The sequence below is a fragment of the Tenrec ecaudatus genome, chromosome 10 (assembly GCF_050624435.1).
Source record: "Tenrec ecaudatus isolate mTenEca1 chromosome 10, mTenEca1.hap1, whole genome shotgun sequence".
Classification (NCBI taxonomy): domain Eukaryota; kingdom Metazoa; phylum Chordata; class Mammalia; order Afrosoricida; family Tenrecidae; genus Tenrec; species Tenrec ecaudatus.
This window is the reverse complement of record NC_134539.1, coordinates 143,373,674-143,401,596: the sequence shown is the minus strand read 5'-3', so window position 1 is coordinate 143,401,596 and position 27,923 is coordinate 143,373,674. Positions and strand designations below refer to the sequence as shown.

Genomic DNA, 27,923 nt, shown 5'->3' with positions numbered 1-27,923 from the left:
CTCCTCAAACATGACCGCTCCTGGCATTTCTAACAGCTTTTTGAGAGCAGATCACGTACTGGACAACCCCCCCCCCCCATTTCATGTGTGCCTCCAGGATACAGGAGTCCACCCTTATCTGTGGTTTCACTTTCCTCCAGCAAGTGGAAATCTGCCATGGAAAATCCCAGAAATAAACAACCCATACGTTTTCGGTTGCATGCCCCTGTGGGCAGCAGGGTGAAATCTTGCCCCCATCCTGCTCTGACCCACCTGCTTTGTCCAGCCTGACCCTGCTGTGGGGTCTGTGTAGTCCTCCTGTTGGCCGCTTAGTGGCCATGTGGACTGTCTCAGTATTGCAGTGCCTGCGGTCACACAACCCTGACTTTCCTGAAGAATGGCCCTGGGGAGCAAGAGTGGTGATGCTGACAAGGCAAGTGCACCCCAAGGGACCCCGAAAGAGCTTCCTTTGAGTGAAAGGTGAAAGTTCAGGACTTAATAAAGAATGCGTGAGGGGGGGTTTCCATTATCTTGCAATTTCACTTTTCCACAAACATCCCCCTCTCCCCCCGCCCACTAACTTTTTAAAGCCCCTGGGTATTATCTACTTTAGTACTATCTGCAGTTTCAGGCTGGTAGGGGGTGTGTCTTTGAGCATACCTCCCATGGATAAGGGGGGTGGGGGTTCTTGTATTTACCAAAAAAAAGGCTTGCTTGGATCCACAATCAATGTTCCTGGAAGCAGCAGTCAAGAGATCAAGTGATGCATTGCATTGGGCAAATCTGCTGTACAAGAACTCTTTCAAGTGTTGAAAAGCAGGGATTAAGATGTGCTGGACCCAAGCCATGGTATTTTCAGTGGTCTCGTGTGCATGTGAAAGTTGGACCTTGAGTAAGGAAGACCAACAAGAATCAATGCATTTGAAAGGAGATGATAGATAGATAGATAGATAGATAGATAGATATCTCCATGCATTTGAATTATGATGGCAAAGAATATTGAAAGTACCATGGGCTGCCAAAACTAAAAAACAGACCTATTTTGGAAGAAGTATAGCCAGAATGCTCCTTAGAAGCAAGTATGGCTAGACTTCATGTACTTCAGACATCCTATCAGGAAAGACCAGTCCCAGGAAAAGCCCATGCTTGGTAAAGTAGAAGGGCAGTGAAAGAGCAGAAGACCCTTTTACAAGATGGTCCGAGCCAGCGGCTGCGACAATGGGCTCAGACATAGGAATGGTGAGGACGGCACAGGAGCAGGCGGTGTTTCGGTCTGTTGTTCGCAGGGTCATTATGCGTTGGAACCAACTGGAGAGCACCTAACAACAACAACAACAACAGCTGTATTCACAAAGGAGTGCGGCCCTCAAAAAAAAAAAAAAAAAAAAGGAGTGCGGCCCTCAACCCCAATCCATTTTAGAATATTTTTGTCAGCCCTCAGAGACACCTGGTACTTGTTACTTGCTTCCTTATCTCCCCGAGCCACACCCACTCTGCGCCATGGCTCCTTCCTCAACCATAGGCAGTCACTAATCTGCCTTATTTTTCTGTGAATTTGTCTGTCCTGAGTGAGACATCCAACCTGAGAGTCAGCAGTTCAAGCCCACCAGCCCCTCCAGGGGAGAACGAGGAGGCTGCCTGCTTCTGTACAGCTTTACACTCTCGGAAATGCTACACTGTCGTCTGAATTGGCTCTGTGGCAGTGAGTTTGGGTTTTGATTTGATTTTGACATTTCATATACAGCCATTTATGCACATGGTTAGGTTTCAAAGACCAGGTTGTTAATTGGAAAATTGTCATTATGCAAAAATAGAGGATGGCCACATCAGATCACAAAATAAAGGGTGACCCCATTATTGCGTAGCTGCCAGATCTCACCGTTATCCTACAATCACCAGACCTCTGAGGACCATGGCCCAGACAAGTTGATGCGTAACCCTAACCGTCATAGCAAGCACTACCCTCAACCTCACGACTTACCATTCGTTCCTGCCAGACGTGCAGCATCGTTAACACACACAGTGCTCAGATTGTATGTTTGCTATTGTCACAAATGGAAAGTGCTAGATGGTGAGGTGGTCAGTACACGAGGAATCTTACACCATGGTGGCTTTTATGCCTGACTCCTTCCACTTCGCATAATCTTTTCGAGGTTCATCCACATTGGAGCATGAGTCAGTACTCCGTTCCTCTCTAGGGCTGAGTCATATCCGTTGTGTAGACATACCGCATGCTAATTATCCATCCTTCAGTTGATGGGCATTTGTGCCATTTCTACCTTTGGCTGTTAGAAATAATGCTGCCCCGAGCATTCATGAGCGCCTTTCTTTGTGAACACATCCTTTCATTTCGCTTAGGATATGTGTGGTCACTTCTGATTAACCTGGAGAACCACCAGACTCTTCTCCATCGGGATTCCCGCCAACCAAGCTGAGAGATACCAGCTCTCCCCAGCACCCCACTGCTGCTGGTTCTGTTGTGTTTCTGAGAGCCGTCCACGAGGCCATGGCCCTCGTGGCCCTGGGCTTTTGTTTTGTTTGAACCCTAGTAGATGCGATGTGGTCGCTCCTGTGGTTTTGATTTGCATTTTTCTGATGACTAATCTGTGTACTTTTTGATGACTGTCTCTCCAGACCGCTCTTCTTAGGTGCACATATTTATACAGGTAATGGTTTGCTGGAACATTCCCTAGATCTTCCTGGGTGAATGGCTTTAATTCTGCAGCCCTCTCCTTATTGGCTGAGTGGTGCTCCTCCAAATGACTGTGCCATAATGGGGCGATGCAGATGTTGCTGTTCATTGCCAAGACTGAAAGCAAAGGTTAGGTAAAGGCGGAAGGTCGGCTAAGGTGAGGACAGACAGGCCGACACACCATGAGAGGATCGTCCCTGTGGCTCAAACACGAGAAACGAAGTCAGGTTTCCATGACTAGGAAAGTTATAACCTTTATGAACAGTAGGAACTATCTTGCTGCTAAACTTTGATATGTATATTAACTGCTTCGTTATCTCCTTGGGGTAAATTCTCAGATCTGGAATTTGCTGGTTGTGTGTACTTAAAAAAAAAAATAGTCCCGGTCCCCAATTCCCAAGCAGTGCTGCAAGAATGTTTTAAAAGCACACCCCACTGGCCCTCAGGTCACTTCCAAACCCAAACCTTTGTTGCTGCTTAGATTCCAATGCCCAGTCACCCTTTAGGACTGCATGGAAATGCCCCATCCTGGTTTCCCCAGGCTGTAAATCCTTATGGAAGCCGACTGCCACATCACTCGCCCGTGGGCTGCTGGTGGGTTTGAACTGCCAACCATTGGGTTCACTTTTGAGAACTTAAATCCGGGGCCCACCTCGGCTCCCACAAAATGAATCTTCCATTGATGTTTGTTGGCCATCTTAAGGGAAGCTGTTTTCTCTTCAGCCATGTGCGTCTTATGTCATGTGAAACAGGGACGTTTCCGTGTTGTTTTGTCGTGAGTCACGCTCTGAGCCCAAAGCTGCAGAGAGCCTGCTTCATCCGGACGGCCTCGCCCTCTTGTCTGTCTGCAGGAGGCTGGGCCGGCAACGGTCACCCAGCAACTTTCCGCGGACGAGGGACTTCACAAAGTTCGTGGAAAAGTAGAACGACAAGATAACAAAACTGTCCAGGAATTTATTTTTGAGTCCCCTCCTAGGGGGTGACCACGAGCAACGACCTTGCAGGCCTTCTGTGCGTCTGGTTTTGAGGGCATCCTGCTCACCCGCAGACAAGATTCTTTCTGGAGGAGGTCATGAAGCCATGGAGGTTTTTGCCTCAAATCTCTTAGTAACCAGGAGTCGACTAATTGGCCTTTTTCTTGGAGCCCCAGTTCCCAGGAACACAGACTTGTCAGCCCAGCTATTGCCCCTCAAGAGACGACAGCTCGACTCCGGACGACGGCGGCGGCAGCACTCTGGGCTTAGTTTTTCCCACAAACATACCTGAATGTGTATTCATCCCAATCAGCATTCCTTTCCCAAATCATCACCCCGTCAGGGTTCAGTAAGGAGCCCTCCGTGGTGCTGCGGTGTGAGCGCTGGTCTGCTGACAAAAAGAACAGCTGCTCTCTAGGGAAAAGAAGCGGCAGTCTCCGTCCGGAAAGATGTACAGCCTGGGGAACCTCCGGGAGCCGGCCCTTCACTCTGCCCTACAGCGCTTTGTGAGCCAGAATCTGTGGGAAGGTGATGGGCTTATTTCTGGGGTCAATTTGCATGCCATACAAATGTGTGTGTGTTTAATTCTTCAGTTATTTCTCTTTGAAAATGTCACTCATTTAATAATACCACTTTAAAGCAAAAAAAACAACCCTGTTTTCTTTTTGAATTTCACTATCCTTTACACAACCTAACATATTACCCAATTCTTCTCAGTCCTTGGTTAAATACAGCTCTTCGATGGTTGCACTACTGACTGCAGTTTTGACCAAAATTGTTACTACTCAGCCTGGTTACACAACTTACCGGGCACACTTGATTTTCGATTGTTTATAAAACTTAAAGCTATCTGCAAATGAGCGGCAGGAGTTTCTATCACTTAGGGGATCTTCCTTGAAGGGACTTTCCAGAGGAACGCAGAGCTACTTGGAGCAGCGGTGAATAAGTGGGTAGCCTCCCAGAGTCTGCCAGGAGGCTAGAAGGGAGCTGAGTGTCCCCAAAGTCTCGATGGTTCCCCGACTGTTGCACCCTCAGTTAGCAGAGGGAGCAGCCCTGAATCGTCGAGGATGGACTTGGGGCATATGCCAACCTCCCTCCCCCTCCAGAGGAGCCCTCGCGGGGCAGGGGGCTGATCGCCGGGCTGCTCACTGGAGTTGGTACCCACCAGCCACTCCGCAGGAGGAAGACGTGCCAATCTGCTTCCCTAAAGTTGTGTCGCTTCTGAAATGGCACAGGCAGTTCCCCTCTGTCCTACAGGATTGCTGAGTGTCAGAATGGACTCTGGGGAGGTGGGTCTCCCCTCCCAATAGCAAAATCAGCACGTGAGGAAGTTGAGGCCAGAGAGGGCTGGTTGACCTGTCTAAATCCATGTGTCCCTTGTGGTACTGAACCTGGAACCGGAGCCTGTTTCCCTCTGGAGCACAGCCTCTCCCCAGTGCTTATGTTCTGAGGTGTTTGTTGAGAACACATCAGTCAACTGCCTCCATTGCACTCGGAGGAGGTGACCAAGCCAAGTTGCAAGGAAGGACTGGGACCTGTGGAAGGGCCTGGCCTGAAGACTTTTCTTGTAAGCGCAGTAACGTGCTGAAGTCACCCGGCCCTCCTATTCGTACCTTAAGAGTCGTGGCCTCCTACCCCTTGTTTCAGAAGTGGAAGGATGCAGCTGCGGCATAGAAAGACTGCTGTCCTCCCTCCAAGCTGTCCCCGTCCCCAGCAAGCTGTCCCCGCCCCATCGGTGAGAGAGACCATTGCCAAGACGGGGTCCAAGTCCAGAAAACGTGGGGAGCATGAGAAAAGGCTCTTAACACCTGATTCACAGCTGAAGCTGGTCTCTGCTTGAGGTCTAATAATACCCGAGCAGGTGCAGGCCTTCCAGTCATCTCGTCTGCCGGTCTTTCTGAAATAGCTAAACTGAAAGTTCCAGCCTTAGAAGCCTCTAACCAGGCTTGCTCTTCCCCCGTCCAGGTATAGTCACTACTAAACAACCCTGCAAAGACAGGACCCCAGTTATGTGGGCTGTTCTGGGGCAATCTGGCTGCTCAGGTCCCCAGGGTCAAGTCAAAGTTGTTCCCATCCCAGGAAGTGGGCCTGTGGACCTAGGAGTGAGGACTTGAATGAGCTGAGATAGGTCCGAGTGGGAGAACCTGGGGAGGGCGGAAGAGGAGGAGAGGAAGGAGCCAGGGAGAGTGCTGTGGGCGAGCGTGGCTCACCTCCCTGTGGGTTTGTCTCGTTAAGGACGGGGATGCTGCCTAAGTAGACAATCTTTGGCTCCTCGGTGCAGGTGGCAGCACCCTTTGCAGTGGACCACTCGGCAGATAGGACTTGGACTCCACCTTGAAATGAATTAGGGCCAGTCTAACGGGCTGTTTACCTTCAAGGCAGTGAGGTTTTATTGTAGGGAAGATGCGGCTTAGCTATGTTTTGTGTTCTTTCATGACACGTCACCGGCAGTGTTCCTTCCTGTAGAATTAGTGGGGCTTCTAGACTACTTACAGGAGCCCTGGTGGTGCAGTGACTCCATATCGGGCTGCTAACTGCAAGGTCAACAGTTCGAAACCACCAGCCAGCTCCAAAGGAGAACGACAAGGCCTACTTTCTACTCCTGTGAAGAGTTCGTCTCAGAAAGTCATAGGGGCAGTTCTTCTGCCCAGAGGATTACTGTGAGTCAGAACTGACTCAGTGGCAGTGAAGTCTGTTCTTGAGCTTTTTGCCCCTTGCTGGGGTGGACACAACCAGGTGTGCCATGCCCGTAGTGGGGGCTTGTCAGATCAGAAATGAGATGAGCTTGTTCCCTGCCAAACCCTGGGCGATAAATGGCCTCCGATTTATCTGTGTCAGTTTCATTTTTCACTCTGCATGATGTTTCACTGTTAAGAAATGAACCTTGATCCGAGTTGTCTGATGTATTAAACATGACTTCCTTCGTTAGTAGACTAATTTATAATTATAATTCAAAACCACTCCTTTCTCTAGTGAATTATCCCGCCCCGGTTCAGATGAAGGGATAATGATGTGTCTGGGCCGCCAAAGTGTTTGTCATGGAAACCACATTTTCCCCGACATTTTCTGAACAAAAGGTACTGTCGGATCTCTGACAATTGCCATTGATTTCTGGTGGGGTCTGAGGAACTTGTTGATCACACTAAATTAGATCCATTTTCTCTTGAAACCAATGGGCTGGGGCCCCTGAAGGCCTGCAGAGTGAGGAACACCTGTCCCACAGGCCACAGCTGTGACTGCCAGCAAAGGTGTTCCTCAGGGCAGTGCTGCCCAGTGCCAGCTCAGAGTAGTCCCTTGGAGACAACTTGGGGCATCTTGGAAGCCCATGCCCAGTGAATTGAGTCAGCTCTGACTGAGGGGGTGGGGGGATGTAGAGAGGTGCTGGGGGCTGGCGGAAGGTTAAAGAACTCAACTGCTAATCAGGTCAGCTGTTCCAGCCCACCGGCCTCTTCCTGTAAAGATTGACAGCCTCGGAAACACCATGGGCCAGTTCTGCTCTGTCCTATAGGGTCCTTCTGGGTCAGAATGGAAACGAGGTGTTTCAAGTCCAGGGTGGCACAGAAGTGCGGGCAGGTCAAAGGTCACTGTGATAACTATCCGACTCAACCAAACGTGCTGTTTCGAGTTCATTCCAACTCAAAGTGACCCTATAGGACAGAGTAGAACTGCCCCGTGGTGCTCCGAGACTATTACTCTTCACGGCAGTACAAAGCCTTGTCTTTCTGCAGAGCCACTGGTGGGTTTGAACCACCAACCTTGCAGTTAGCAACCCAACGCGGAACCCACCACACCACCAGCACCCCTTGTGCTAAGTCAGGCCTTCCACCAATGCCCAAGTCAAACCAGATGAAAGGGGTGGCAACGGGCCGCCCGGTACGCCCACACAGCACTGAGCCAGGGCCGCAGGGCTTTTGGCTCTCCGCACAGAGGGGTTCAGGTTGGCATGGCTGCTGGTGAGTGGCAGAACTGGAAAGAGAGAACTTAGTGTGAAGTGTTCTGTCTTTCTCTAACATACATATTCCATTGTCAGATGAGACTCGGTCCGCAGGAGCAGGAAGTAATTCGAGACCAGTGGTATTTTTTTCCTTGGAGCCCTGACTGCTAAGATTGCTTTTGTTATCAGTTTTAACTGATAACTGGCCTTCTGTTCAAATTGTACGGAGTTGTTGAAACATGGACATGTTTAGAGTTCAGTTACCCAGTCCTGTTTCTTTACTAGCTATTTTTGCCTTCTCTACGTAGATGTAAGAAATCTAAACAATATCATTTTCCTCATTCCTTCTTTTTTTTTTCTCATTCCTTCTTAGAATTCTGGTGGGTAAAATCGACCTTGTACGAGAACCTTCTATTTAAAAAAAACAAACAAGCCTCTGTAGCAAGAGAAAGCAGCTCTGGTGCCCTAGTGGGTTACTGGTTACTGGGTCACTGTCCATGCCCCAGGCCCTCCTACAGTCGGCGGACTACATTATCAAAGCATCCTTCATCTGAGCAATGTTAAAATGCAGTGTCAACTAGGTGCAGGATGTGGTTTCCATACATGTCTGGACCCAAGCATGTTACTGAAAATGTTTGCCTTCAGTAAAGGGTGAGGGGGAAGTTGGGGGGAGTTGGAGCCGAGGGGATGTGACACAGTGAATTATTCGATATGACCCTTCTAGCCATCGCCTGGTATGTTCCACTGAGTGACTGGGTAGGACCATGCAAAACGGGTGTGGGGAACGCTCATGTGGGAACTGGTCAGTTTTGCCATCCGTCTCAGAAGCGGAACAGGAGGAATCTTGCCGCCATGAAGTAGTAAGAGCCAGAAACAGCACATCCTTTGGACTCCCAGATCCAGGGACAGCTGAGAGACCAGACGAGCAGAGCCGCACCAAGAACACGTGATGGAGCGGCAGGCTTCCTGGCTCACGGAAAAAATAGCCAAGCGCCTTTTGGGGTGAGAGGCCCAGTTGCAGGCTGAGTTGCCTCCAGGCATTATTTAGGGAGGGAGGGGGAGTGGGGGGACCTAAGCTTGCTTCCTCACAGAGCTAGAGTTGAAAACGTTCAAGCTGATGCTACTGACGGAGTGCAATGCCCTTTGGACACTTATTGGCAATGCTAAGAGGGCTTTGTAACATTGGCAGAGGCTGAAAGGCTGAGGACCAGAGAGAGGCCCACCTGTGAGCCTGGCATTCCTGACGGAAGAACTGTATTCTGAGCATTTCTGATCCTAATATGTAATCTGTTAACTTCCCTACTAGGCCTCGTGATCATGATATACTCCTGTCTGTGAATAGCGGAGTATAGTGTGCCAGGGGAGGGACGACTGGTGTCAGATTGGTAAAGAATGCTGGTGAGTGGAGGTCTGTCTGACCTCTGCCTTTCTAGTCCTTGGGCTGATGGAAAGTATGGTTTTTCCTTCCCCTCTGTGAAGTCAGATGAGGCCAATTGCTGCCCCCACATAATTTTTCCAGGGGTCCTGTACTAAAGTGAGACTTAGGTCAAATACGTATATACTATGCATATAAGCTGATCGAATATCAGCTGAAACACCTAATTGTACCACAAAACTGCATTTTAAAAATGTGCTGGAAAACTTGGCTTATACACAAGTCTATGCAGTAAATGATTTCCCTTTCTGCGCCCTAAGCTGTAAAACAAGGCTATGGAACTAGGTGATCTCTGTGGTGGCCATATTTCTAAATGACCTCCCAAATTAGGAACACCATTTAGGGTAAAGGGACTGGCTCCCCAGCTGCCTCCTTTCAGAGACAGTTTTGTACTCATCTGAGGCAGCCTAGCATGGAAGGGCTGCTTTGCTTCGAACTCCTCAGCTTCCTAGCTCCTGAGTGTGATGGATGTCACCTTCCTGTTGGTTCCTCCATCCATTCATTCATTTGGCAATTTCACTGAGCGCACTGTAGGTGCCCAGCACTGTTTGAGGTGCTTGGGACGTTGGTGAAGGAGAGAGGCCTGCTTCATTCAGTAGCCTTCAGCTGAAGCTTGCCCCCCAACTTATGATGGAAATCCTTCCTGCAGCTCCTTTGTAACTCAAATAGCTCATTTGATATACATTCATACATACATATATTGTGCATACTCACGTATAAGCTGAGTTTTTAAAAAACATTTTATTAGGGGCTCATACAACTGTTATCATAATCCATACATATACATACATCAAATGTATAAATTACATCTGTACATTCTTTGCCCTAATCATTTTCAAAGCATTTGCTCACCACTTAAGCCCTTTGCATCAGGTCCTCCCCCTCCCCCCCCCCCCCGCTCCCCACTCCCTCATGAGCCCTTGATAATTTATAGATTATTATTTTGTCATATCTTGCCCTATCCGGCATCTCCCTTCACCCCCGTTCTCTGTTGTCCCTCCCCCAGGGAGGAGGTCACATGTAGATCCTTGTAATCAGTTTCCCCTTTCCAACCCACTCACCCTCTACTCTCCCAGTATCGCCCCTCACACCCCTGGTCCTGAAGGTATCATCCACCCTGGATTCCCTGTGTCTCCAGCTCCTATCTGCACCAGTGTACAAACTCTGCTCTATCCAGTCTTGCAAGGTAGAATTCGGATCATGGTAGTTGGGGGAGGGAGGAAGCATCCAGGATCTGGGAGAAAGCTGTGTTCTTCATCGGTGCTACATCGCACCCTGACTGACTCATCTCCTCCCCTAGACCCCACTCTGAGGGGATCTCCAGTGGCCAACAAATGGGCTTTGGATCTCCACTCTGCACTTCCCCCTTCATTCACTATGATATTTTTTTGTTTTTTGATGATGCCTTATACCTGATCCCTTTGGCACCTCGTGATCGCACAGGCTGGTGTGCTTCTTCCATGTGGGCTTTGTTGCTTCTGAGTGAGATGGCCGCTTGTTCACCTTCAAGCCTTTAAGACCCCAGACACTATCTCTTTTGATAGCCAGGCACCATCCGCTTTCTTCACCGCATTTACTTGTTCACCCGCTTTGGCTTTAGCAGTTGTATCGGGAGGGTGAGCATCATAGAATGCCAATTTAATAGAAGAAAGTATTCATGCATTGAGGGAGTGCTTGAGTAGAGGCCCAAGGTCCTTCCACCACCTTAATACTAAACCTATAAATATAGACATATAGATCTATTTCCCCATTCATATATATATATATAATTTGCATGTACTTGTCTTTGTCTAGACCTCTCTTAATGCCTTTTGCCTCCTAGCTCTTTCCTCTATTTCCCTTGACTTTCTTCCTGCCCTACTATCATGCTCCGTCCCCACCTGGGTTACAATAAGCTGAGTTTTTCAGCACATTTTCAATGCAGTTTTTGTGGTAAAATTAGGTGCGTCAGCTGATATTCGGGTTGGCTACCCTTGGGTATGTACGTTGTATATATTTTAGATTTAACTATCTTTATCAATATAACCTTTATTTACACTTACATCTATAGATCCACGCTGCTTTTGCTAGGCCTGTTGCAGGTGTTACAGTTTGAGACACGAATCGCTCGGCTTCACTAAACAGCTGGTGCTTAGATGATGGGAAACACTGAGGCCGTTCCCACTAGCTAGAGACCTGGTTTACGACGAAGCTGGCGCCGGTGTCCTAACCGAGATGCCGGGACCCTCCCGGCTGTCCGGTGCAGAGCTGTGCTCCAATGGGTTTGTAGTCTGATCTTTTGGAGAGCCCGTGTGGGAGGCTCCTTGCATGTGTCCAAACATCCTGGCAACCACGGGGCTTTAAAGGAGGCTGACTGCTGTTAATATTGAGTGATCATTTGTGCCAAGAGAAAAGTTTAGAATTGCATCAGGGAAGTCCAAGAAACCCCCACACAAGCCGCAGGGTCCTGAGCCAGCATTTCTTTGATTCTTGGGAGGGCTCAGCTGCCAGATACACATGTGGTGTAGTGTTTGTATCACGCAGAATTAACCGGTCTTGGTGGTTGTGGTCGTCGTAGAAGCTATCTAAAACATTTCCAGGTGAACTCAGAGTCACATCGCTCCAAGAATCTGGCAAAACCAGGTGTGGTGACTATCCAACCAGTACAGTCTCACTACGCCCCGAGTAACCCGGCGACACCACCCTCCTCTTCGGTTGGGGTTCATTTCGCGCCCGGTGTGGCCTGGTTTGGCAAAGGGGAAAACTGTTTCCTTTCCACACAGCAGTCATCAGTGAATTTGTCTGTAGTTTTGATACTCAGCGCACTGGGAACCAAACCACAGTCACTTCTAACACCAACCTAAGTCGTCGTAATCTGATGGTTCAGTACTTGGAAACGCCGGCCTCACGGTGAGTGGGTGTAGTTCAATCACTTATCTGATTGTGGTGGCAGAGCAATAGGGATCCCCGTTTCGGCCTAGGCCAGGGTTTTAGACTTTGTCGCGTTTGTGTACTTGGGAGCAAGTCGCTCATCACATACATAGCATTAGTTGATTTCCTTAAAAATAAACACTGTCTTTTCTTCTTGGGATTGGGGTGAGTCTACAGGGCAGATTAGTTTTCCGGGCAACAGCCTATGCACATTTTGATTCCTGAGCTTGATGGCAAGCCCCACAGTGTCCGGCTGTCCTTTGTAGCGGCCATGGCTGACTGGTCCGGGAGTGGGTGCCGCCCGGTGTGACTGTCCGCCTTACAGGCCTGCCTGTCATTCTGACTGGCCGCCGAGCCACAGGTGCGAGTTTATTTCCAGGCCCTGGTCTTTCTTCTTCTGAGTTTTGTCTTCCCGTGTTTCTCACACTCTGCTTGAGATCACATGTTCTGATCCTTTTCAGGGTGGGCTGCAGGGAGAGCTGGTCACTGTCTAGAGCAGGGGTTCTCAACCTTCCTAATGCTGCGACCCTTTCAGTTCCTCATGTGGTGACCCCCAACCATCACAATATTTTTGTTGCTACTTCATCACTGTCATTTTGCTACTGTGATGAATCGTCATATAAATATCTGATAGGCAGGACATATTTTCATTGTTACAAATTAAACATAATTAATGCATAGTGATTAATCACAAAAAACAATTTGTAATTATATATTGTGAAATATTACTTGCTAATGACAAATAAATGAAATTTCATCTTGAAGCATGGTGTAGCATGGGTAAGTCTTCACACCAGGTGCTCGTAGGTGGGCATGTCTGCATGTGGGCAGACCCACCTGGAGAGGGATAGAGGAGAGGTGTCTAGTTCCTAAGACCATGGGAAATATGTGTTGTGCCCCTCAGGCTGAGAACTGCTGGTCTAGAACTTCCGGTCTCGGGGTCCTGAAAGCTTGGGTTCTCTTGGCCCCTTAGCCTTCTGGCCTGGATCGTTCCCTCGCATCTCTGATTTTCTCTGTTCTTCTTGGGGAGAGATCAGTAGCCACTCCCAGGGGCTGCTCATGTTGGCTGATTTCTGTGGCATTTCCTTTCCCTCCCTGAGCTTTAAAGTGAGGCAGAGCATTACTGATGTCCAGTGTTGCGACAGTGCAAGATCAGTGGAGACTCTGGGATGTGGCAGGATCAGGATTGAGGATGACTTCATCCCAAGGCATCAGGGCTTCCAAACCCTTTTATTCTTTATGTGGATCAGCAGCATGTTTGGGTTGGTTGGAGCTAGAAGAATCCATAAGGACCTGGTAAGCCATAGATCATCACCCCCTTCAGAGCCACAGGGCACCTTCCAACCCCATCCTCTTACTCTGCAGAATCAGAAGCGGATGCCTGGGGGAAATGTAGTGACTTGCCCAGAGCCCAAACCAGAACCCATATCATTTGTCCCATCTTATCTCCTTCCAGTGTCATTTGCCCCAGAACATCAGTTGTACTTTTGCCAGGCTCACGGGAATAGCTGTTTGCTTGTTTAACTTGGAGTTGTAAAGGATGCTTCACAAGGTTTGGAGTTACATGGGCACTAGGTAGTTAGTGAGGAGTGAGACAGCTCTGGCTGAGCCGGGCAGGGTATGCTCAGAATCCACAAGAAGCAGTCTGAGGGACTGCTCTGGGCCAGGACCAGGGATGCTGCCAAGTCTTCGCTCCGGAGGCACAATCAGTCGTGGGACTTGCCACCTTGTTCCTGGTGGTGCACTGTTCTCTGCTGGATGGTAAATCCCTGGACACCGGGAGCTATGGCTCCAGCGTCTTGCTTATAGCAGAGTGAGCTTTGGAATGAGAGTCGGCCAACAGGACCGAAAGTATGAACCAGGGAGGTCCTGGAAGGGATGGATACATGCACTCAATCCTGGCCAACCATCTTGAGTCATGTGACTCTGTGACCCCGACACTTCTCTCGTTCTTTCGGGTTGGACCCCAAGATTCCCGCCCACTGCAGTAAAAGTAGAACTGATTTCAGCATTGGGGAGATTAGAAGTTGGCAGGGATGGTGGAAGCGGGGCAGGTTCGGCTCCTTGTGCTTTCAGAGAGAGCTCTTTGATGCCAGGTGTGGTGTCAGCCCAGAGCAGGCCCTCCAGGAGCAGGACTCGGGATGCTGTGTCTCCTGGGCACGTTCCATGCAGAAACAGCCTCGTCTTACTGCACCCTCCCATCCGGTTTTGGTGTGTGATGTTCATGCTCGGCTGTATCCTGTGAGGGCACCGTCAGGTCTTGTTGGAATAGAGTGGACCCAGAGAAGTCCCACCGAGGGTGTGAGCACAACCTGGACCCTCAGGCGGGTGTATCTTAGAGGAGTGGTCTCTGTCCTGCAGACTGGCTTTGCCCAATAGCAACAACTGCACACCATCCTACCCTTTCTGTGGGCTGCACGCGAGCAAGCAAGACCTGTAAACCATCCTGGTTTTATGGCCCACGCTGTGGTTGTACGGAACCCCAGGTTGTCTGCTTCCCTGGCCCCACCTTACCCCTCTCTCCCCTGAGCCACACTGCCCGCCAGGTGCTCAAACTCGGCACCTGCCTTCTGTTCGGCTTTGGCACAGGCTGGGCATCTCCCCGGGCATTCCTCTTTTCCTTCCTGCATGTGCTTTCCGAGCTTCAGGAAAAGCTCCCCACCGCCACTGCTCGGAGCCCTCCCACCCCACCCCAGCCGCAAACCAGAGGCACTCCTGCTGCATGGCCAGCGCCCGGGGTCTGGGTACTTGTACACGGTGTTGGTCTGTTGGTGTGCCTGCTTGGTGACTAAGGTCCTCTCACAGCTGATAAGCACCCTGAAGGCAGGGAGCAGAGGTCTTTTGTCAGGATTTGCATCCCCAGCCAAACTCACTGCCATCAAGTCATTTCCGACCGCCTGTGGGCTTCCCAGACAGTCATTTCTGACGATGTGGTGGGCTCGCTGTGAGGTGGGGCCGACTCGGTGCACTCAGCAGCAGCAACGGGCAGGCGGTGCTTACCGAACAGGAGGCCCAGTTCCGAGAGCTCTGTGTAGACGAACACATCGAAGCCTCCCGGGAGCCCTACAGCAGAGGAACCCTGGGCACACCGTGGTTATGGTTCGACTCCAGCTGTGGCAGGCTGCTTCGGTAAGGATTTGGAGACTTGGCAGGGCAGTTTGACGCTGGCCGCAGGGTCCTGGTAAGTTGGAATCAACAACAGTGGGTTGGGTGTGGTTTGTAGTCACCCTTTGAGGTGGTGCTGTGACCATCCTGGTTCTACAGGTGAGAAGACAAGACCCAGGCCCAGAGAGATAGGTAACTGCCCAAAGCCACACCGCCTGCAATGGCCAAGCCGGAATTCAAACTGAGGCAGTCAGCTCAGAAGCTAACCTTTCACCCTGTCCTGCCCCCGCACGGCATTAACGCTTGCCCACCCACACTGTCAGAGCATGACTGTTCCACACGAGGAAATTCCCAGGTGATGGCAGCGCCGCTCCAGAGCACAAAGCGTGGTGCCTCTGCTGAAAATGCCACACACCAGACTCTTTTTCCTTTTCAATCTTTTTTTACTATGGAACGTGCTTCACGAATTTACGTACCATCCTTGAGCAGCGGGCATGCCAATCTTCTCTGTCGTTCCACTTGTAGTCTGTGTGTCGCCGAGGCAAGCACTCCTTTCACCTTAATTATCCCCAGATTCTGTCTGTCCCGCCAGCTGCGGTATTATTTCTGTCTACCTGGAAAGGTGAGAGCCGAGGAGTGTAACCAGCTTTTAAATCTTGTTGTCTTTCAGATATCTTCAGCCACCATTCGTGTTTAACTTAAATGGTCACCCCTCAGACTTATGTAGAGCCGCCCTGGTGGCCTAGTGGCTACTCACTGGGCTGCTAACTGCAGGGTCAGCAGTCTGAAACCACCGGCCGCTCAGGAGAAGACACATAGGGCTTGCTACTCCTGGAAAAGAGTGTGTTTAGGAAACCCACAGGGGCAGTTCTACCCTGTCCTGTAGGGTCACTGTGGGTTGGCATGGAGTCCGTGGCAGTGCGTGTGCTTTGGGGGAAGACTCATGTAAGGAGACTTCCTGGTACCAGAGTGAAGCACTCAGCTGCTAACGGAAGGGTTGGCTGTTCAAATCCACCCAGTGGCTCCGCAGAGGAAAGGCCCGACGGCCCAGAAACCCTATGGGGCAAGTCTGCTCTGCCCCACAGTGCCCACCAGAGCATCTCAAGCAGTTCCGCAATAAGTAGCTAGCTCTTGTTTTCGAGATTCTTGGCATTTCCCTTGTTAGCTTTTTGGAGACATGTTGCTATATCCCAGTATTCAGAATTAGAAGCTTCGCTGCTGGGGCTCAGCATTCCAATCCCGGAGGAATAATCCACTTTTCCGATCCGGAGAAGTTGGTGGCAGGAGTAGGTGAAGTGCAGGGTGGGCCTGCACCCCCGAGGAGAAGGTGGTTGTAGGAGCAGCTGCACGTCCACCCCTGGAGTGTGGCTCCTTCCCCGCCCCAGCCCCGGGCCACCATTTTCCTGTGCTCAGGAGGGACGTTCGCTCTCTTGGCTGCCCAGGAGGACTTCTCTCCTGACCCCGAAGGCTCAGTTTCTCCTTGTTGGTAATTCTCCCCTGCTTCTGTTTCCTGTCTACTGTGATAAGCTGGCAAAAGCAGCGCCACCCAGTCTTGGCCGGTCCCTTCGTGGCTGCCTTTTACTCATAACCAGCACCCCTCTGACTCCGCCCCCCACTTTCCTGTCCTGGCCCAGCATGTGATCATTGCACCGACCTGCTTCTATTGGCCTCTCAAAGCCCAGCGAATAGAAAGAAAAACAAACTCACTGCCACGGAGTTGACGCCGACTCAGAGCAACCCTATGGACCGAGGAGAACTGGCCCCGGGAGTATCCGAAACCCCCGTCTTCCTCGAAAGAGCAACTGGTGGTTTCAAACTGCTGACCTTGCAGTTAGCAGCCCAATGTGTAACCAGTACGCCACCAGGGCTCCTAAGGAATAAGGAAAGAACTCTTAACATGCGGTTTCTGTAATTTCAGCACAGGAAATTTAGGCTGAAATTACAGGAATCGGATGGCATAAGCATTCTTGCCTTTGCCCACATCAAAAAGGCAGCCTTCAGCTCCGCACCTCCCTCCTCTTGTGAGCATCTCACCTGAGGGAACGAAGCAGTCCTCACCTGCAGTGGGGAGCCCAGCTGTTCATGGTGGCTAGTTACAAGAGCCGGGCTGCTCAAAGGGCTGTCCCGTGCTGATTGGTAATGATGCGTTTCCTTGGCACTGGATGAAAAGAACAACTCGAGCCATCAAAGGAATTGGCAGCAACTACTGCATCATCATCATCATCAAAGGGCAATGTTGTGTGTGTGTGTGTGTTTATAACCATTAGAACTGGACTGGATGAGTGTGTATTATAGGAATGTTTTTATTTCTATATTTTCCCCTCGTGGCTAAAGCATTCTGTGGTATTATTCCCATCCACTTCACTGTGGCGTGGGATCTGAGGGCTTCCATCCAGGGCAGGTGAAAGACCTCACCCTGTATAATTGACAGTGCCTTTTACGGATACTGGGTGTCTCCAGCACACCTCCAAATGCATTCTGGTCTCCCCCAGCAGTTCCAGCCCTGCCTTCAGCACACGGGGCCAATCGAGGGGAGCTGCAGGCCGGAGTAATTTCAGCTTGTGTTTCTCCGGGAGCGTTGATTGAAGGTCATGAAATTACAGTGTGGGGCAGGGGCCAGAGAGCCAGACGGGAGGCGGAGACTTGAGTTCCAGTCCCCAGTCTCCAGTTAACTGTCTGTGGTACCTTGGTTGAGTCACATCGCCTCTCTGGGCCGGCATCTCCTCCCCTGTATGAGGGCAGGGCTGACGAAGGTGACCTTTCCGGCCCTCTTCATTCCACAATTGCATACAGCCATAAATGGACCCTACTGTTGATCTGGGTTAGAGGAGAAAACACTGGAGCCTTGTGAGCTGGAATCGATTCTTCAGCTAATGAGAGAGCGGAAGGTGGTTTGGTGGGCCAGGCCAGCCAGGAAGTAGACAGTTTTCTAAGAAACTTCCAGCCAGGTGGGTGCTGGCTGGGAAAGTCTGCCAGGTCAGGTAGCTCAACTCGAGCCATATTTCACTGTGTGTAATGTTTAGAATACAGCTGGGCAGCATCTGGCAGGGGTAGGTAGCAATTATGCCATAAATACAGTTGTTTGTAGATCATTCTTTTTATTTTTTAATCATTTTATTGGGGGCTCTTATGACAACCCATACATCAGTTGTATCAAGCACATCTGTGCATATGTTGCCATCATCCTTTTCAAAACATTTTCTTTCTACTTGCGCCCTTGGTATCAGCTCCTCCTTTTTCCCTCCCACCGTCGTGACCCCTTGATAAATGATAAGTTATTATTATTTTCATATCTTACACCGTCCGCTGTCTCCCTTCACCACGTTTCTGTTGTTCATTCTCCGGGGGTCGGGGGTGTTATACGTCGATCATTTCCACCCCCACCTCCCCCCATGCTCCCCCTCTACTCCCATGACTGTTCCTGAGGTTTTATCTGCCCTGGATTCATGTGTCGGGAGCCCTTATTTGTGCCAATTTACATGCTCCGGTCTAGCTGGATTTGTAAGGTAGAACTGGGGTCATGATAGTGGGAGGGGTGGGGGAAGCATTAAAAAAAACTACAAGAATGTTGTGTGTTTCTTTGGTGCTGTACTGCATCCTAGTTGGCTCGCTTCTCCCTTGTCACCCTTCTGTGAGAGGATGTGCAGTTATCTACAGATGATGGGCATTGGGTCTCCTCCCCGACCCCCATCATTTGCATCGATAAGATTTGTTTTGGGTCATCTCTTGCCTAATATCTGATCCCATTGACACCTTGTGATCACACAGGCCGGTGTGTTGATAATTCTTATTTAACAACAGCACTCGTCTACTTTTTTACTTTACCTCCACCACTGCCACCTCCATCAGAAAAAGAAATCTCTAACCATGATAGGTTCCAATTATTTGCTGTGGTAGGAATTGATTGAAAAATTGGGTATCTGATTCATCCTTTTTTGGTCTGGGGTTTTCTTTCATATATGGTATATATACACTCAATTGACTTCAATTGGACTTGATAAATACAGTGGTGACATAGGAATTCATATGCCCTGTCAGAATGTTCCTCAGACTCCCTGCCGTGGAATCATTGCTGACGCATAGTGGCCCTACCGGACAGGGCAGAACTGCCCGGGAGTGTCCAAGACAGTAACTCTTTACAGGAGTAGAAAGCCTTGTCTTTCTCCTGAGGAGCAGCTGGTGTTTCTGAACTGCTGGCCTTACGGCTAGCAGGCTAGCACATAACCACTCTGCCACCAGGGCTCCATAGATCGCTTCTACTTTAGTTTGTGTGAGCTGCATTTCCCACAGGGCTTTGAACCCCTGCTGAGAATTTTGTCTTTCCATCCCAAATACCCTGACTCAGAACTGACATTCCCACCACGGTTCCAGGTGATTCTTAGGTATACCTAGGCTGGGAGCAGCAGGGGTGGGGTCGGGGATCGGGTGTCCCTTGGAGATCTTGTTTAGCCGTAGACTCTGGCTCAATCTCCCAGGCCTGGAAAGGCAGATTCTCTGCTCGGGGTCGAGCTGGAAGGTACCGATTCGAAGCCCGGGTCTTTAGCAATCTCGGCAGCTGAGCACACGGACAGATTTCCAGTCTCCCTTCAGATAGTTCCCTTGGGCTGCAGACAGCATAGCGCCGCCGACTTGCCCAGCATGCTCACGCTGTGTAACCTTGACTTTTTGTTTTCATACAAAAGGCCCCGGGGATTTGCCACCGTCCCAAGAACACGGGCTCATTTTCCAGACTGTGGTGTGGCGAACGACTTCGTGTAACAACTCCCATGCCTAGATGTCTCTTCCCCTCCCGGGGGCGGGGGGCAGGGGGACAGTGTAAGTTGGTGGCAGAGGGACCATGATGACAATCAGACCTTCAGCTGCTTGAACTTACACACTTAGCTTGGGGCCCCCAAACCAGTTTGGGGGATAGTCATCTCGTGAAATGGGGCTCCCCTGGCACCGACTCTGGAGGAGCCTTTGACTGGATCCATTCAAGGAGAGTTACCTACACAGAAGAATCGCAGCCGTCTTTGGTGGTGGTGAATTATGCCACATGCCAGGATTGCCACAAACCCAAGTTCACCTGTCCCGGCCGCTGAGTGTGGAAACCGCACGGTGCTGTTTGTTCAGTTAGGCCTTGCCCTTCACTGGATCCCAGCTAGACATTGACTCCAATCCAAAGCAAATGTCATGGCTGCCTTTGTTGACTTAAAAGCAGGCACCCTGCAAGCCCACGGGCTGGCTCGCAGGCACTGCATGGCTGATGGGTTATTGTAGATGGAATCCAGCAGGATTTGGGATGGCTTGCTCTTGGCTTTAGATATGGCTACAAGGAAACCGGAAAGGCCTCTTGCGGCTGGCGGTGGTTTCATTTGGTTCTTTATTTGGATTCAATCGAAGATTCCGTCGCCATGTGAATCTTGCTAGGCGGTTGCTTGAGAGATGAGGACTTTCAAAGGCTGGCCTTTGAGGGCCCAACAGCACATCTGCCGATGCTCAGAGGGCTGCATTTCTCACTGGGACCCAGCTGTGTGGTCAGCCTGCACTGACGTTTACGTGGCGGTGACTCCAGCACCGTGCGGTTTGTGAATCCTCAATGTTTGTGGTCCGCATTGTGCACAGCCTCCTCCCATCATGATCAAATGGGGTCGGCGCCCCAGCACTGGGCTGGGTGTGTTTGTAAAGTGTCCAGAATTGCGAACAGCCGGGCCTTGTTAGAGGTTATAGTCTGAACCAGACCTCTCACCATCAAGGCCATTCCGACGCCTAGCCACCCCACTTGGAGTAAAGTCTCCAAGCCTGGAATGCATGCCATGCCAACTTGGCATGCCCATTTTTTTCTCCCACAGAGCAACTGATGGGCTGGGACTGCAACTGGTGGGCTGGGACTGCAACTGGTGGGCTGGGACTGCAACTGGTGGGCTGGGACTGCCTCTATGACTCCTTCCTGACAACTTACTGCTGCATGGGCCTGGGAGTGTGGGTCTCGTGAATGCTGGTCCCCTCTTTTGAACACCATTGAGTGGCAACCAGGAAACTCTGCTGGAAGATGACTTTGAGGTGGATAGTGTGTATTTATGTGTGCTGTTATAACACAGTAGAAAATATCTAACTGGTATGTCTTAAATCAGCTGACCCATCATGTGGCTGTCGGCCAAGTGTCACTAGTAGAAAAACCCAGTCTATTTGCCACGATCCCTCACCTGTATTTTCTCATCCTTCAGATTCCATGCGCCTTGCCCCAGGCACACACGTGCACATTCGTGTGTACACATACACACACACACACACACACACACACACACACACACACACTTCTCTCTGGTCTCCCTTGGAGAGCATGCCTGCCTTGCTACATCGAAAGCATTGTTGCTAAGATGAATAATTATAAACCGAGTCTGGTCCACTCAAAAGACATTATTTTGCATTTGGCAACGTGCAACTTCAGTCGATCTCAGAGACCCTGCACTGTTCTAGGTTAGTGGAGGGGCCTCCGGGGAGAGTGTGCAGGGAACATGCTTGTATGTGGACTCAAAGACTGGAGATTCAAGTCTGCCCAGAGATACCTCAGAAGAAGGGCCTGATCGCCCACCACAGAAAATCCGGCACCAGAAGCCCCAGCTCCCCTCCCAGTGCACTGGGGGTCACCATGCGTGGCAATTGACTTAGTGCAACCACAAAGTCCCTTGGGATTTTTCTCCTCCTTCCTCACTTGCATGCCTGTATCAAGGTGCTAACCGAGGCTTTGTTGTGTGTAATCACCACCCAAAATGAACCCGGAAGTCAGGGGCCTGCGTCTCTCCTCTGTGACGAGCCACCCAGTGGCCTTGGGCGAAAGGTGCCTGGCCCGCATGCCCTTGGCACCCTGGTTCCCGGAACTCGGAGCACACTCGCTGGCATAGCGATACTCAGTTGGAACACATTGCCACAATCCTTGTGAGCGTGATCCAAGCATTGTACTCTAAGCTGAGAGGAATGGTTTTCTTCGCCTTACGTAAAGAATGCACAGTGAGGCTTATGTAACATAACAGGAGCCCAGTGAATGTGGTGGGAGGGAAAGGGGAGCCTGCTCCCGGATCCCAGGAACCGGTGTGGCACGCCTTAGAGGAAAGAAAAACCTCCCGGCACAAACACCATGGCGGTTGGAATGGAGGGTGGGAGGGGGAAAGATTCATAGAAAGTGTGTGGTGTGCTTTAAAACTGGTTCAGCAGTTTTGTTTAACATTACTGAATCATCACTAGTGTTGGCATATGGATTTAACCAGTACAGATGTGTGGTTGGGTTGCATTTAACCAGTTTACGGGACGCCAAGAAATTAGTGACTCTCGCGAACAGCGGAGGCAGGGGGACTCCTTTGTGTAGGAAGCGCCGGCTGTTAGGGGCTCTCAGTACAGCAAGCACTATAGGTCTCGTTGGCAAGCTCTGTCCCCACTGCCACTTCCCGCTTTGGCCTGGGCATGAGGGGTGTGCTCTTTTGTTGCTATTGTTGTTTTTCCTTTCTCCTTTCAGCAATTCTGACAAATTTATTTTTTAAGGTTGGTGCTATTTAAAAATATATTTTGGCCCCTTGTTACCAGGTAGGCCGTTCACCTGGGAACTATTTCTTGGAGGGTAATTGAAATTTAAAAACTTATTTTTCTTTTCAGGAAGTGCAGCATTTCTTTAAACAAAAAAAAGATTGAGGGCCTTCAGCTTTCACATTGTCATTACTCACTGCCCTCGAGTCGATGCCGACTCATAGTGACCTTATAAGACAGGTAGAGCTGCCCTGTGGTTTCCAAGACTGTGACTCTTTATGGGAATAGAAAGCCTCGTCTTGTTCCCTCGGACCCGCTGGTGGCTTCGAAATGCTGACCTTGCGGTTAGCAGCATAACCGACAACCACTGTAGCACCAGGGCTCCCTCATGTGTCATCCGGTGCCATCAAGTTAATTGTATCTCTATGGGACAGAGGAGAATTGCTCCCTGGGGTTTCCTAGGCTGTAATCTCTCTGGGGAGCCGATCTCGGGGTCTCCCACTGTGGGTGGGAAGCACGTCACCATCACACCGCCAGGCTCCTTCCAGCTCACAGAGTTTCAGAGAAACTGAAGTGTGTTATGGCTCCCTGCCAGGTGAATCCGAGTGGGAGAGGGAGCGTGGCGGCAGCAGCCAGGCCAATGGCAGGCAGGGATATCGAGTTTGGGGTGGACCAGATTGCCAGCCCCGCCCCACCATTCTCACCCTCCGCCGAGTTTTGTGGTTACTTCTAGGAGCCACGGTTAGTTCCTAGAACCCACCCTTTAAAAAAATAAGTCAGATGTTAGATAGCCAGCGTCGGCAGCTTGCAGACTCAGCATTTTCTTTCCTGCTATTCATCCTTACCAAGTCGGCAAATGTTTTCTGTCTATCTAGAAACTGTGTGCATGGCTGCAGGGTCAGTCACTGTTAATACCCACGGGGGAGAGAAGGGGTTACCCAGACTGACGTGACGGGGTGAGGACAATGCCCGGGCCCACAGTGGACAAACACATACTTGTCAGCTGTGCTCAGGACAGCCCTAGGCTGCCAGAGCCTTGTTCCGTTCATGTCAGTTACAGCCACAGTATCCGTGCATTGCCAACAACATCCAGAGCCTTTCTGAAATACTTGGCCTTATGAGTCAATGGTCCGTCTTCCATCACGACGAAACACCCCCCACCCTCACCCCCAGTATTCTAGTTTGAAGCTGGAGAGAGAGAGAGAGAGAGAGAGAGAGAGAGAGAGAGAGAGAGAGAGAGAGAGAGAGAGAGAGCGCGCGAGCGAGCGAGCGAGAACGAGAACCAGTCACTTGTGATTGGGGGTATGTGACGCTCTTTGGACATTGTGACCAACTGTTGGTGCTCTGGGCTGCTGAATCCCCCTTCTGGTTCCGCCTTGGGTTTCTGAGACCTTCGAAGACTGAGCTGCTATATGACCGGGTTCTATTTTGATTCACCAGCCAACCATAGACAATTGTCCTTCCTGTGGTTTCCAAGAGGTTCAGAAAAGACAGCTGGCTTCTGTTTCCACTCGACTAGTTAGCAACGCTGATCTGTTTCGGTAAATGTTGGCCCCTCTGCCTATCAGTCTTTGCCAGGAGGTCCTTTTGAGGGCACTTTGTTCATTATGAGCTCCCCAGTGACAGCTCAGTAGTTAGGTGCTCATCTGTTAACCCCAAAGTGGGCGCTCCGAGGTCCCCAGCGACTCCACAAGAGAGCCAGACGCCTGGTGATCTGCTCCCTAAACACCAAACCCACTGCCCTTAAGCCTGTTGTGACTCAGGCGGCCCAAGGCCTGGGATCTTTATGGATGCAGGTGGCCGCCGCCTCTCTCCTTCTGGGTGTCACTGCCAACCTCCTCGTTCGCAGCAGTTAACCACTGGGCTGCTAGGCTCCTGTGTCTATTAAGATTACAGCCTGGGAAACCACCCGGGGCAGTTCTGCTCTGGCCTGAAGGGTTGCCAGGAGTCAGAGTGCACAAGCAGTTCCTTGCAGTTGTACCAAACCCACACTCACTGCCATGGAGTCAGTGCTGATGCAGAGCAGCCCCCGTGGGTCCCCGGGGCTGACTGCCTGTGGGAGGAGAAAGCCCAGTCTTTCTCCTTGAGAGCAGCTCATGGTTTCAAACCGCTAGCCTTGTGGTTCAGTAGCCCAGCCCATAACCTACTACACCAAATTACATGACTGGTTTGCGTTCTCAGCAAGAAAAGAGGGAAGGCATACAAAAAGGAAAAAAAAAAGTTAAAACTACTATGTACCCCCAATTTTAGATTCTATATATTTTTTACTTGATAGCATATTGTATACACATTTTCCTATATTATAGTTGTTAAAGTACTTTGTAATGATTATGTAATGTCCCAGTGATTATATATAGTCCACATGTCATCATTAATTTAGTCCTGAAGCGTTGTTAGAATTTTAGTTCTGTGTGTGTGTGTGTGTGTGTGACTATAAATGGATTGTAATGAGGATCTTGTAGAACACAGAAGCACATAGTACCACCTGTGGATATGGATATATAATATATTATATAATCTTCCTTTAATTGAGCAAAAGGGCATATTTCGATTTAAATTAAGTTCTAAGTATAAGTGAGGAACACCTGGGGCGTGTGTATTTTATTTAAACACCTCTGCATCTCTCCTGGGATCTCAGGTGTTGCTAGTATGTTGCCGTTGGGTGCCACCCACTTGGTTCTGACTCATAATGACCTGTGTCCTACAGAAGAAAACCCCGCCTGGGCCCGCGCCTTATTCACTGTTGTTTGTGAGCCCGTTGTTGCTGCCAGAGTGTCGCTCCATCTTGTCCAGGGTCTTCCTCTCCCTCGCTGCCCCTCTGCTTTACCAAGCATGAGGCCCCTTTCCAGGCATGGATAGCTCCTGGTAACAGGTGCAAAGTACGGGAGAGGGAGGCTCACCATCCTTGCCTCTAAGGGGCATTGTGTCTGTACTATGTCTTTTGGCAGTCCGTGGTACTCACAATTCAAATGCATGGCTTTTTCCTTGTTCGTCCTTACTCGGATCCAACGTTCACATGTATGTGAGGCCATTGAAAATGCCGTGGCCGGGCCAGGCTCTCCTCAGTCCTCAGAGTCACACCCTTTGCTTTTCAGCACTCCAGCAGTCTTGTGCAGTCAGTTACCAATGCAACGCGTTGTTGGAGCGCATGACTGCTGCGCCCATGAGTATTGGTTATGGATCCAAGAAAGATGAAATCCTCGACAACTTAAGTCTTTTCTCCCTTTACCACGTTGTTACCCGTTGGTCTAGTTGTGAGGATGTTTATTTTCTTCACATTGAGTTGTAATCCACACTGAAGGCTGCAGAGCATATCCTTGATCTGCAGCAGGTGGTTCATATCACTTTCTGCAAGCAAGGTTGTGTCATGTGCCTGTTGCTTGTTGTTAATGAGCCTGCCCCCAGTCCCAATGCCTCATTCTTCTTACAGCCCAGTCTCTCTGATGAGCTGATCAGCATCCAGATTGGAAAAGTGTCATAAGCAGACACACCCCTAATGCACACCTCTCCTGATTTAAAATCATGCAGTATTCCCTTGCTTAGTTTGCACAACTGCCTTTTGACCCATGTACAAGTTCACTGTATATAAAACACAGTGTTCATGATAGTTTTATATAAAGCTTTACTATTTTAGGTAAACTTTATATAGTAGTTTACTACATAGTTTAGTATTATAGAAACTATATCATGAAAGCTGGGATTCCCCCCTCTTATTTAGTTTTAAACCTTTCCCTCTAATTTTATCTTTACTTGTTAAATTCTGTAAGCACAAGGAGGGTCCTGCCAGTGTGTTGTAGACTTTCTTCTTTTCCCCAGAGTCCTGCAAGATGACCAGGTTCTAGGCAGGAGCTAAAATAGTATAGGGGAAAGGATGTTCACCAGGAAGCCAAACGTGCCACCACCACCCCACCCCAACATACACGTACACTTTCAGCAGAGGCTGCCCATGAGTGAGGACAGAGTCCCTCTGCCTGTCACCTCAGGTCAGGAGCCCATTTGCCTGCAGGTTGGATTGCCACTGAGTTAAAGGAAGGGGTCATGAGTTCTAGTCCCAACTCAGCTGTTGTCCACTGTCTGCACCAGGCTGGGGGCACGGCAATGCAGGCTCCGCTCCCTGAGCTGCTTCATCTGGAAGATGGGGATTTTTAGAAAGACTGCCCTTGGGGATGGGGCGCAGGGGTTGCAGCTTCTCAGGGTGAAGCCTCTCCCATCTCTTTGCAGAGTCTCGGGAGCCCCAGCACAGTGACGCTTCCCGAGACGTTGCTGTTTGTGTCAACCCTGGACGGCAGCTTGCACGCCGTGAGCAAGAGGACCGGCTCCATCAAATGGACGTTGAAGGAAGGTAATTTGGATGCGGCCCTGGGGTGGCAGGGACATTGGCTCAACTGCTTCTGAGTAAACAGGTTTCAGAAGAGGAGCGGAAACGGTGAGACCTGAATTACTAAGATACAAACTGAGAAAGGGAGGGAGGGTCAGGGCGAGGAATGGCGCTCGCCGCTCTGGTTGCTGCGACTGTCCAGTGTGCAGTTGAAGAGCGCGCGCTGTGTGTGTGTGTGTGTGTGTGTGTGTTCTCTTCCTCCAGCTGTCTTGATGTCTCAATGGCTCCAGGTTTTTCTGTTAATTGCCCTGGCTGGTCGGTCTCTAAAGAGATGGGTTGTGGTTAGGTTTGGGTAAGTTCGAAACGATTAGCATCCTGTAATCGTAATTAGATCTGTCAACACCTCAAATTGCTCCCGTGTTTTCATAAAGAGGCTTGAATAATCGCAACCTGCCAAATTTGACAGTGGTCCAGGTTAGTCACTTTACTGGGCCTCTGTGGTGCCAGGGAAGCCAAAGCCGAGCTTGTCCCTCCTTGGGCCCGCCCTGCGTCCGCCTCATGCCCTCACCTTCCTGGTGGTGGCGTGGAAGCTGGGAAACTGCCCTTGATCTCCAATGCTGCCTTCTCCGGGAAAGCCCCACAAGTGCTGGGCTTTGGGGTACCCTGACCAGGAATAGAGGGAAACACAAGGCTTTCTACTCCTGCAAAGAGTGCCTGTCTCGGACACCTGCAGGGGCAGTTCTGCCCCGTCTGACTCAGTGGCAGTGAGGTTTACGTTGACCGACCAGGAGTAACTCTCGTTCGGTCCTTGGCCGGTGTCTGATCAGCCTGGTCTCTCCTGTCTCTTGTGTGTGTGACTCATTCTCTTCAGGCACACAGCAAATGTTTTTCTCTCCTCGATAAAATGTTCCCAAACAGCATCCTCGATGGAAAATATCGGCGCACATCAGAGGCCACCCCTAATCCTGTCAGCTCAGCAAAGCAGCAAACCTGGTTGCCACCGGAGATGTTGGCAGCAGGGCACCAAAGGTCATCCTACTTCTCCTGGGTGGGCCCAGCCTGGACCAGCAAGAGCC

At 50.2% G+C, this 27,923-nt stretch overlaps 1 protein-coding gene and 1 non-coding gene across 2 annotated transcripts in view; one reads left to right on the top strand and one right to left on the bottom strand.

Moving 5' to 3' along the window:
- ERN1 (endoplasmic reticulum to nucleus signaling 1) overlaps window positions 1-27,923 on the top strand; it is an 88,213-nt gene that overhangs the window by 5,314 nt on the left and 54,976 nt on the right. The window contains exon 2 of the mRNA XM_075562076.1: window positions 26,751-26,871. Coding sequence (XP_075418191.1) covers window positions 26,751-26,871 — 121 coding nt within the window. The remainder of the gene's footprint in view (window positions 1-26,750; window positions 26,872-27,923) is intronic.
- On the bottom strand, window positions 15,474-15,578 carry LOC142460442 (U6 spliceosomal RNA). Its single transcript, XR_012786645.1, has one exon. It is a non-coding gene; the product is annotated as a U6 spliceosomal RNA (small nuclear RNA).